At 46.6% G+C, this 12,286-nt stretch overlaps 1 protein-coding gene across 4 annotated transcripts in view; it reads right to left on the minus strand.

Moving 5' to 3' along the window:
• The window catches only part of FRY (FRY microtubule binding protein), a 261,839-nt gene that overhangs the window by 89,273 nt on the left and 160,280 nt on the right, over positions 1–12,286 (minus strand). For all 4 annotated transcript variants that reach the window (XM_025046870.1, XM_025046863.1, XM_006904798.3 and 1 more), the window contains exons 17-20: positions 8,769–8,876; positions 5,531–5,789; positions 4,058–4,240; positions 1,898–1,984 (exon numbers count right to left, since the gene is read on the minus strand). In XM_025046870.1, coding sequence (XP_024902638.1) covers positions 1,898–1,984; positions 4,058–4,240; positions 5,531–5,789; positions 8,769–8,876 — 637 coding nt within the window. The remainder of the gene's footprint in view (positions 1–1,897; positions 1,985–4,057; positions 4,241–5,530; positions 5,790–8,768; positions 8,877–12,286) is intronic.

A 12,286-nucleotide genomic window follows, 5' to 3' on the forward strand; every position in this document is an offset into this window, starting at 1 on the left:
CAAGGATAAGGATGGGTCATACTCTGTCCAGCTTTAATGCCACATTGCACAGTGCATTACTATACAGCAGCTGCGCCTCAACATGTATCTTAATAAATACGTGATGTCCGTTAATTCAAACTTGTTCATGGATTGGCCTTTTAAAATTCTGAGAAGTTATTAATCTCTGAGATCCACAAATGTGTTTTAAATCCCCGTAATTATTTATTTACATTTTTATCCATGATCTTATTTAATTTTACTTGGATCGAAATAAATAACTTCCCTCTGATTTTGGGAGAGGGATTGAAATACCGTCCCTCTGACTCCCTTTTGCGAAGGGCATTTTACTGATGATTTTTTAAGGTGAGATACCTACTTGCCCTTTGTTATCAAGCCAAAATAATACGTTCTAGAACTATTGAAAGATGTCGATATCTGTATCTTTTTGACTGTCTATCCAGCCAGCCATCTTTCTATCACACTTAAGTTCTTACAATTCATTTTAAGTCCAGAACATCAAAGTCTGGGGAAGAGCAGGTTTCAAATGATCTGGCTATTGTGCCATGAGAGAAAACTGCTTTTATGTCTGTTAGGCATTTAAAGTGACCCATTTTCTCTGCCAGGTCTAGGTGTCCCCACGGGTCAGAGGCCGCACGAGTGGCCTTGTGGTGAACGGGCCGGAGACAGGAGATTCCAGGCCAGGCTCAGACCACAGCCTGTGACCTGGAAAATCGCTGGCCACCCCAGAATGATTCGCGGACGGCTTGGGAATCACAACGCTGCTCCCACTTGTCTTCCCGTGGCTCACATGGGGTAAGGGACGCAAGAGCACCTGGTGCAAAGCAGGCACCGTGTCCCCCGCCTCCTCTCCCTCTCTGCAGACCTACTGGCCTAGGTACCCCGGCTTAAGATTTCAAGTCTGATAAACACAGACCAAAATCACAAGAGCTAAATATAACCTGCAGGGAAATAAGACACGTGGCCTCTTTAAACTGGACTCTTCCACTCCGTGTCAAACGTTCTGAATTTCTAAAGGAAAAGGGGTCTACGCCACCAGAGAGTTTTAGTAATTATCATTATTACTGCAACCACAGCAAAAATAGGGGTCTGCGTTCAATTTCTGTTAGAAAAGTCCAGGGAAAGCTCATAAACTTCTTTTGGTTTTGTATCCACTCGTAGCTATTTGTCAATCACGTCCGTATTCGTTTCTAGTTGTCTGACGAGGATGCACGGGGGCATTCGCCACGTGGAATCTGCAAGCAGTCGGATCTGCCCTGCCCTCAGCCGCGGAGCTGACATTAATCCAGGTTCCATATTGCATATATATATATTTTAAGGTAATTAAAATGAGTCTATTTCTCTTCTACTTGTTCAGGAAACTGAACACATGGCTGCTGCTGTGTTCTTTGTAAGGAAGAACACATTCGTGGGGCAGATCGAGCTCTGTCAGAGTCCAGTTGGGCTCCGGTCCGGGCCCTAATGCTGCCTCCTCGGTGACTCCAGCCCCACGCTGCTTAATGCCTTTGCGTCTCAATATCTACGAGGGTCAAAACGGTAGTAAGTGTGACAGCACCCTGTAAACTGTAAAGCACCATGTAAATATAAGTTACAGGTAGTGCTACGTATAATAGATAAGGCACGTTAATTTTCTTAAAGAAGCCTGAGCAATTCTTCTTGAAACTGCAGTTTCCAACAGATTATATTCCTAAGGCTCGAATTCTGTTTGAAATTTATCTGAGCATCTGCTAAGCCAGTACTTGAAAAGCTCACCTGGTTTTCCTAGGTGCTTTTGTATCAGTTTATTAATCTGACGCAAAAGCCTGGATTTTTTTTCCACATCATTTTTGTCTCTCTTTTCAGACAAGTCCAGAGCTTACACAAAAGGAGTGGCAATCAGGGTCAAGTGTGTACTCACTGAGTCCGAGACGGCCACGTGGATGAAACTGTCGAGAATGGAAGAACTCAGCTGGTCCATCACATCGATCACAGGCCTGTCGTCGTCCTGCGAGAGGGGAGGTGGTTACTCCCCATGGGAAAACGAGTCTCCACCCCACACACCGCCCCGTTTGTACACGAAGCAGAACAGCCTGCAAGATACGATGAGTTTTTCTCACAGAAAAGGGTGTGCCAAGACGGCGAAAGGCACAGACGATACGCCCCGTGCTTCTGAGTTGAGTCTTTCAAGCGTCAGAGGCTTCCCACCCCGCACGCCGCCCCGTCTGTACACGAAGCAGAACGGCCTGCAAGATATGATGAGTTTTTCTCACAGAAAAGGGCGTGCCAAGACGGCGAAAGGCACAGACAATACGCCGTGCTTCTGAGTTGAGTCTTTCAAGCGTCAGAGGAAGATCATTCCGGCTCTTAGATGTGGCACAGAAAGGCCACATCCCCGAATTTCAGAAACTCAAACATGCACCCAAGAATCTAAGTCTTGGAGCCGGACGTCATTCACTGCAGTGTGTGTGTGTCGTCGTTAACTTTAGGGAACGGAAACCCCACGGAACAATGCTTTGCCAGGCCACTAAAGTGCTACTTACTGAAGTCACTGACCCGCTAACATAACTGGTAAATTGCTGACTGTGGCTGATTTTTAGTCCCACAGAAACCACAGTGGAGACCGACCACACGCTCTGTGTGGCATCTACGTCGTTGTCCAGCTATTCAGTCAAGAAGCGGACTGGAAGGGGCACGAGAGGCGGCGTCCTATAGGAATTCTCCTGTGTGAACAGTGATGTGCGTGTATGTATATGAGTATGTGTGGGCTCGCCATCCTTTACTACAGAGAAGCTGTAGTATAAACAATATAAAATTGTTCATTTAGGAGCCTTAGAGCAAAGCCTTGGACAGTCTTTCTCATGTAAGAGAAGGGTTTCAAAAAAGTTGGGGCTGCTCAAAGAAAGCCACGCTGCTAATGGGCTGCTGGAACAGCAGCCAAGGACGCTGGCCTTTAGAGACACCTACACCTGGCTTCCATTTCTGGCTCGGTCATGTCCCAGCTGCTGATTTGGGGGCTTCTAACCTCCCTAAACCTCAGGCTCAGGATCTGTAAGAATAACCATATGTGTTCTTAGGGTTATCGTGAGGGTTAAATGAGATAATATGTGCAGAGCGCTTATACGGTGCCTGGCACATCCACGGAAATCATCATCATCATCATCATCATCATCATCCATCATCCATCCTCCTCCTCATCATCATCAGAGACTTAACGGCAGTTTACCAAAACAGAGCATGTCTCATGTATCCATTTGCCAGATACCAGAGATATGCTCTTAAAATATATCAGGAAAAAAGCTATCTCAAAAAACGTGAATGAAAAGGACCGAGATGGTTGAAAATGTTTTCTAAAGACTGTGACCACCCTGAGGATCGTAAAACCAAGACCAGCGATTCAAAACAAGGACATGGAAGGTGGCCTTTTCCTAAAGTATGTGACATAAAAAGCTGTCCCTACTCTCATCACCTCATGCCTAGGGTCTGGCCATCTCTGCTGTCAGGTGATGAGCCGGAGCACTGAACAAGGGTGCACGCACTGGGCCGTGTATGGGCGGGTAGCTGGAGCTGTCGGCTAAAGTCAGGCTTAACCACAGGCACCCTTCTTCCCTCTCCAGGGGATGTGTTTCCTTGGGACGCCATTTCTCTACCGTTATAAAGATTCAACAACTTCCAGTCAGCCACACTGCTCGGAACCTTGATCGTTTTCAATGGGATGCATTATTTTTTCAAGTCTGTTCTTTAATATAAACATAATATTTTTTTCTTAATCTGACATATGCCGAACGTTATCAAGGGAAATGATCTGTGACCTCATCTTAAAATTCTTCGCGTCTTCACAAGCACCAACTCTTATAAAATCAGGAACAGGCTCTTCTATTGCCCTCAGAATACATGAGTTATCTCTTGGTGATCACGTGCTAGTGCATAATTAAAAGGCCGCCACGAATCAAAAACTATTCCGTGGCGTCACGGGTGACACAGAACTACATAAAATAGTAACGCGTTATTTGTCCTTTTTACTCTCACTCCCAAACTGCTGGAAGCCACGAATTGGAGAATTCGGAGGAATGGTCCATACCTCAGGCTGACCCAGGGCAAGAAACAGCGCTCGGATTTCCTTGAGTATTAAAACGGACAGCTTGCGAGTAGCTACTTGGAAACTGCAGAGCAAAACCAGGGCGAAGCCTTCCACGGCGTGGAGGACGCCACAGTGGGGCCCTCGTTCCGACTGCATTCGGTGGCTGGAGCCGTTTGGGATTAGCTGTCACGCAACAAGAACAACATTCTGTATTCAGAAAAATAACAGCGGAAGAAGAAACTACTTTCATGATGTACATCTTTCGGCACATTCGACCTTGTGACGTTAAAATAGATCACAACGGCTCATGTCTATGAGTTCATTATTATTCGTGAAATGTCATCGATCCCTTTTTGTTTTTAGATCAATTGTTACTCTGGAACACCATCGACTGTCTGTCGCCTGTGATAAGAAATAACTTTTCTAAGGCTATTAACACTAATAAAAACAAAACTGCTTCTATCCACATCCTTTGGAATTGCACGATATAATCAAAGTGGCCTAATTTGTTGTTACTTAAATTCTCTATAAACTTTTGGATACCATTAAACTGAATTTTCAGTCGTTCGCTTCCTAACGAGATTTGCTAACTTGCTTTTGTGTGAGAGTTTAATCCAGCTTTTGCACGTTGATGAGATGGGTTCTGAATGTCTCCAAACTGCAACCAGGTGAGTCTACAGCAGCGGCCAGCCAGACGCCAGGGCAGGCTCCCCCCTCACGTCGGTTTTCCTTCTACTAGCATATGGCCCTTGTTTTTCCACACTGCCTTTTGGCGCATGTAGAACACGGGGAAGGAGAATGACCTTGACCGCGACCTCATCCCTGAGGTCAGCCCGTTGGGATGGAGGCTGTCCCCTAAATGCTGTTGTACTTCCCTGAGCTGGTCCTCGGACCCCGAGCTATGCCATCCTGTGGCCGGACCCCTCTCCACCTCCCTGCCTTGTCATTGCTGCCCTGGGGTAGTCTCCCCTCTACCCCACCCCGCCACCTGCTCTTCAGAACGTTACGGTGCAGCGGTAGCGCTCGGGGCGGAGGCGGGAGAGGATCGAGAAAGCACAGACGGCACTTCCTCCCTGTGGACAGTGGGCAACGCGACCGGTGAGTTGCCAGCTATGAGAGACAAACCGACTGCGGGCGGCTAACTTTTTACATCCGTTTCCACACCCAGCTCTAGCTCCCGGGCCCATGCTCGTTATCTCTTATCAACACATTTATAATCATAATTCTCTGGAAAAAAAAATGATTTCTACTCCCTCCACGGCCTTGTTCGTGGTGACAAACGTAACCTGTGGCACGTCACACCCCGCTCTTATCAACACATTTATAATCATAATTCTCTGGGAAAAAAAAAACGATTTCTACTCCCTCCACGGCCTTGTTTGTGGTGACAAACGTAACCTGTGGCACGTCACACCCCGATTGATGTGTGTGCTGTGGAAGTGCACGAGGGTTGGTGGGGAGGGGGCGGGTCACCTCGGAGCTCCTGAGTTTGCTGGCCTGTTCGTAGGCTTTCCCTTGCGTCTGCGTGGCCAGCTTCCACTGCGTGAGCAGCTGCAGCAGCAGCTTCAGTGAGGAGTCCAGGAGGCCGTGGTGCATGTCGTTGACCTCGCGGAGCAGGAAGGTGGTGAAGCCGAACAGGACGTCTTCCCGCCAGTCTGGGAAGTCCACCAGCAGACCCTGGAGGGAATTCTGTGCGATGTGGCGCAGCTCGTCGTCCATGTGGATGGAGAGCCTGGAAATGAACGCACGTCGGTCAAGGCGATCCCTGCACTAACCCCTTTCCTGAGCGCGTGAGGCGGCGTCTGGGGCTCTGCTTTGACGTGTGCCTAAAAAACGGGTGGCTCTCCCGCCGTTATGTTACAAGCATGTGACTACATTCTCCACTCAGCTCCCCTAACGCTGGCACCTTAGATAACCAGGGCACTCACCGAACCCAAGAAACCATGAGCGGGGCAATGGGATTCACTAAATGACAGATTTCGTCCGGATCTCCCCAGCTTTCCACTCGTGTTCCCTCCCATTCCAGAATGCAGTGTACGAGACACCACGGGGCAGTTTGCTGTGTATGAATTACTCTTCCATACCTTATTGGATGCGGAATAAATTACTATCAAATCCTTCTGCTTTTAAGGATGAGAAATCTGAGTACCGGAGAAACTAAGGGATTCGGTGAAAACGAGCGACTACAAGTTAGGCCAGGTGTCCTCAGTCAGCTTCTAGGGACACTGCGGGCCGTCGTAACTCAGAGCGTGGCATCTCTAGCAGGTAGACGCCACGGATGCTGCTAAACACCATGTGACACACAACGACCTGGTCCAAACGTGGACAGCATCGTGGCTGAGGATGCTGAGCCAGCAGCTGAGGACCGCCAGTGTATCTGCATTTAACCTAGAACAGCGTGATAACGTTAACTCTCGGCGCTGGCATGGGGTGTTGTAGCTAATGCAACGCTTATGGATTCTTTCATCCACTCAATTAGTAACCGAACGTTCGAGACCCTCCTGACTCAGGCGCTGTGCTGCTGCCTACGGCCCTCACAATGTGCAGTTCTGCATGGCTGTGTCTAGAGGGTGGGTGCTGTGAGGGCCAGTGCTGAATGGGGAAGGGTCGCTGGGCCACCCGGGGAGGGCTCCAGCAGGGAAGGGGTTAAGTGTGTGTGTCCCGGAATCAGAGTGCCTGAATCAGAGACTTGCTTCTGTCGCTCATCAGCCATGTGATCTCACGCTAGTTACCTCATCTGTCCAAGCCTAGAGCCTCATTTGGAAAGTGGTGGCAATAACTACCTGCAGCTCAGACCTGTCGTGTGGTCCACCGAGGGGACCCGGGACGGTGTGTGGCACCACACGGAGCCTGTGGTGAGTGCTCAGTGAATGCCAACGTTATCGTCAAAGAAATGCAAACTCCGTCCGGAAAGTTACAGAAGAGAACAGCGGAGGACGTCCTGGGAAGCGACAAGACTGCGGGCAGGGAGCGGCTGGGAGGCCACCGCAGCAACGCAGGCACAGGGGGCCTGGCCCGAGGCAGAGCCGTGCCGAGGGAGGGAGGGATGGAGGTCCAAGGCGGGACCTCTCGAGAACACTTGCTCGTTGTTCCCCCGCATCAGAATGGTGCCCACTGCGTTGGGCTTCGTGGGGACAGACACAATGGCAGCGCCACAGACAGTGCTGGCCCTCCGGTGAGTCCAGCGGCGTGCCCTCCCCACGCGCCCGCACCCCGGTCCAGAGTCAGGCATCACTACAGGCCAGCAGGGTGACTCCAGAGGCAAGAGCCTCCCACACGGGTTTACAGCAAAATGGGGACTGTGCCGGAACGCGGTGTGACGTTTACAAAACTTAGGATTCCAAAGGCCACCTGTACCTCTCGAGGCCAATCCCAACTTCGTTGAAATGAGCGACCTTTCCTTGTACCCCAAGTGAACCAGTGACTGCTTTCTGTGACCACGGTGTCCTTTGGATTAACCGCAGCACAGACATCTGCCTCGATCAGCCCTCCCAACGGTCTTGTGAGAAAGGCAGCGTTATTCCGGTTTTCCGGAGGAAAAACGACAGGCAAGGGCTCAGGTCGTTGGTCCGGGAATGCGGCCCCGCGGGCATGCAGAATGCCGGCTTTCCGAATGGTTCGGTCTCACCCCTTTCTGGTACGTCCTCCGAGCCGCTCAAGTGCTCGCGTCCGTGCTGGTGGCTCACGGGCTTGTCCACTGTCGTCCGTGGCAAAGGGACAGGCTGCCCCTTTACATTTCTGGGTCATCTGGGCCCTTGTGTCACAGCCTTTCTTCATTTCTGCCGCCGCCCCGGGAGACAGTATTGGCACGAAGGACCTTTAGAATGTATTATTCTCCAGGGAGAGTGTGGGTGACGAGGTCACCCACATCCCACGCAGCTGCCGTTCAGTCGGCACCCCCACTCGCTCCTTCTCCGGGCTTTGCTCTATTCCATCATTATCAGATTAACCAGCTCAAAATGGCATTTTTCATCGTGACGTCCTCCCGCTTAAAAACTCCATCGGTCTAAACACCTCAGCTGATAGTAACGGTTAACTGAAAACCTGTCCCTCCAGTCTGATTTCTGTTGGTCGCTGGGTTTCTCACCTCCTCCTCTTGCTTTATTTTTTCTCCCTCAAACCCAGGATAGCTTTGGTTCTCTCCCCGTCCATTCTCTCCGTGCGTCTGATGTTTCTCATGCGGTGCGCCTTCTAAATGGCATTTAGGGAATATGTCACTTCTGACATTTAACTTAAGGACAGGCGTTAACTGTCAACTGGCCCTGGAGGCCGCCATGAGGAAATGAAGCTTACTGAACTGAAATGATGTAATTTCACTCAAACAAATTAACTTCAGTTCAGGTTCTGAGTATACCACGCCCGTGGGGAGTCGGGGATGAAGGTGCTAAGTATAAGATTTGGGGTAGCTTTCTAAAATACGAAAATCAGCTTAGGACCCCGTTCCCACCTTCTTGGCCCTCAGAATGGGATTAGACCCGAATGAACCTTTCCCAGCTGCTAGTCCCCTTATGTGTTGGCTTCTACATTGCATTTTAAACCCCTCGACCACGGGGAAAAAACAATAAAACGTTCACTCCTCCCTACACATAATACCTAGAGTAATGCCGCATTGGGTAGGTGTTGATTTTTCAAAATCATTTTATTTTCTTAGGAATCATGGCAAAGGATTAAAGTCAACTTGACCGACAGCGCCCACGACAGCCTCACCCACCTGGCCAGCAAGTCGATGAGTTCGAGTTTTGACATCCCGTCAGGAAGCAGTCGAGGGATGGCAGCAACGCACGTTCTGAAAAGGTCTATTTTTGGCTTCCTCTCGCCCCTAGAATGTGAAAACCAAGTTCAAGCGCTGCCAAAGGTTATGAAAAGCTTTTTTAAAAGTCGATCGACTCTGTGAACAAAGACTCAAACCCACGTCTTCCTGAGTCCCCTTCTGGTGTTTGGTCTGTATTATCCTTGAATGATTTTAAGAGAACTTAGAAAGAGCTGCATGTTGGACAGAGTTATGTAGCTGAAAAGAAAGATGTTGGTGCCTTGCAACATATAGAGCTGTCCGCCCATTTCTGATTTTTAAAGTTACACTGATGGGCCCGGCGTCCACAGAGATAGATGCCTTCTCTCTTACCACTTTGAGACCATGAATGTTGAAAAGTAATTGATGCCTTCTATACTGTGTTGTAAAATCCGAAGGAAAAATGTAAATTTTGTGATAAATGATTTCCCTATTTGTTTAAACAGGTAGCTGCCTTCTTAACCACATATATTATCAATAACCTTTGTGGAAAACCTTACCTACCGATCAAATCTTTCAAATAACCTAAGTGATAAAACAGGATATTTAAATTCTATGATTTAGTCTTCTGAGAATAAACATAAAATCACCATCGAATCGTAGGACACAAACACAATAATGAAAATGCAAAGCAGCATAGCAGTACTTCCTTCTTGGATCAGTCACTGTGGTCAGAATAGAAATGCAATAAACAGAATCCATCCTCTGTAATCTTAAGAAGATTGTCTCTTCTACATTATAAACTGCAAACTGCTTTAATATATTCAAAGACTATGTAATGCGGTTAAAGATTTGTTGACAGAGTGAGAGTCTGGGGGTGTCTCCTAATCGTTCACGTTTAAAAGGTCCTCCTACTTTGCTCAGCAGATGTTTAAACAGCTGGGATTATTTCCATATCTGTCGGGAAACGGACGACCCCGCTTGGCCTGAGGAGTAAGGAATTCTTGCGGGCTCCCAAGCTGATAAAGCGAGTCTGGCTTAGAGGCGCTAAGTGGCGTGTGATTTCCGTGCATGCCTGCGGTCCTAGCTCTCTGGGCTTACAGGAAGTGTGCGAACCCCCCAAACATAATTTTTATTAACATGTTACATGATAATATAATTATATAATAATGGTGATAAAACAGTAATTACTATTATCTGCTAGCATGAACCAGAAAAGGGATGAGAAATGGAAACGGAATGACATAGACTGCTCAGTGTTCAAGTTCATACCTTGAGCAGGGCCTGGGAAGGTCACCTCCGAGGACTGTTAGTGTGGTGTGGGCCTCAATGCTTTCTCCTAAATGTTTACATGGTTCCCTAATGTTTCTCTTTGTGTATTTTTTTTTTTTTTTAAAGAATGTAGCAATGTGTTATTTTCCACTCAGGGATCTGCCTTAAGACCTCGCATGAAAAATGTTCCTTGTCTTATTTGGGAGTCTTACGATGGCCAAACAGGAAAAAATAGAGAATCATCGTGGAAAAAGTTTAAGGTACTGGTTAAAATACGAATGCACTGTTCATAGGTACATTTAAACTGTGTCCTTTTATGATTCTGAACACATTGTTTTAGTCCTGACCCTATCTTACCGTCTTTCATTAATAAATTTGTCCTCTAAAAGTCTTTCATTTCTTTACTTTTTTTTGTGGCAGAGTTTTTTTGTTTGTTTGTTTGTTTGTTTTTTTAAATGGCTACTTTTATGTTGATATCCGAGGAGAAGCTGAGACAACCCTCGGCCGGGGCGCTTCCACCAGAATTGAAATATATCACACAGTGCGGCGGAAGTTTTCAAAGCATTTCTTATATCTCCTGCACTATAAATTGGAAATCGCTTTAACATGTTCACAGAGTACGTAATAAGGAGGTTGAAGGCTCACTGACGACCTGGCAGCCAGCGAGGTAAGAACTAGCGCTACCGACAGCGTGCTTCATGTCGTCGGCCCTCCTCAGTCCCAATCCTGCTGTCATTTTGGTTGTAAAATCTAAAGCGACGTGATCGTCATATCATTTCAATCAAAAGACTGGCAAGCTGCGAGAGGACATGCGTTGCATAGTCTCATTTTTGTAAAAGATAATGTATATACGTAGAGTTGTGTTGACACAAGGAAAGGTCTGGAAGAAATAGCACTGGGCCAAAGAATGGTCACAGATTTGCAGTGCAGCTCTGAGGAAGAGGCTTTCATTTTGACTTTCGTACTGCTAAGTATGTATATAAAACAATTCTGTATTTCTTAGCTTATCATATTTTGTTTGTTCGTTTTTGTCATGCTTTGTTTTCAACATGCCCCTACTGTAATAAAAATACACACCCACAATATGAACTTACCTATGTAGGTAACCGCCTTCTAACTGTGGTATTTGGAACTGGACATGTTGAGTGATGAAGGAAATTTACCTAATTATAGTTTTGGAAATTTATGCCACAGGTGCCAATTATAATTTAATTCACACTCCAATGACAAAGTCCCAACACAAATTATTAATCCTAATAATTTGCTACTTTTGACACCAATAATTCGCACTCTAACAACAAAGTCCAAACTTTCTTAAAAATGTCAAGTTACGAACTAACCCTAAACCTAATTCTTTTGATTATTAATCCTAATAATTTGCTACCTTTGATTAATTATTAATCCTGATGATTAATCAAAAGTAGCAAATACAGTTTGTGTGAGTTTCTTATGCAGAGCTCCAAATGCCAATCCAGATCTGAGGTTCTGGCGGAAAGTATTTGGTTTCTACATTCGAAGGCACGAATGCTTTCTTATGAATCAGTAGGTCTATGGCACGGTTGTGTAGAGAATACTAAGCAGGTTAAACTCTCGCCGTTCAGGAACTGTCACCAGAAACACGTGCATTTGAGATTCGTAAAGCCAGAATGTCTGTGAACTGGTGATGAGATAAAGCAGGCCGGCTGAGAAAGAGCTTGGAAGAGAAATTCCACTTCCAAAAAAAGTGAGCCGGTACATGAGTCTTGGGTCCCCTTCAGTTTCTAACTTACTGGGGCCAACTGATGCTTGAGATATAACCAAAAAAGATCAATCTCAGGTTTGATCTTATTTCTAGACTTAGTCGACTATCATCAGAGTATGTTTGTTACCATCCTTAACACTTCCTAGAACTGATTCTAAGAAGATGAGAATGAAATACGGTTGTCCCTTGAACGACACAGGTGTCCCCTTTCACACGGACTTTTTTCAATATGTCCAGCACTATAAATATATTTTCCTTTCCTTATGATTTTAACATGTTCTTTTCTCTAGCTTACTTTATTGTGAGAACACAGTATTTAATACCTATAACATATGAAATATGGGTTATATGACTGTTTATCTGTAACGCTTCCAGTTGACAGAAGGCTGTCGTTAGTTGTTAAGTTTTGGGGAGTCAAAAGTTATACATGGATCTTTGCCTGTGTGGGGGTTGGTGTCCTCAACTCCTGAGTTGTTCAAGAGCCAAC

This window comes from Pteropus alecto, unplaced genomic scaffold (genome assembly GCF_000325575.1).
Source record: "Pteropus alecto unplaced genomic scaffold, ASM32557v1 scaffold80, whole genome shotgun sequence".
In the NCBI taxonomy this organism is placed as follows: Eukaryota; Metazoa; Chordata; class Mammalia; order Chiroptera; family Pteropodidae; genus Pteropus; species Pteropus alecto.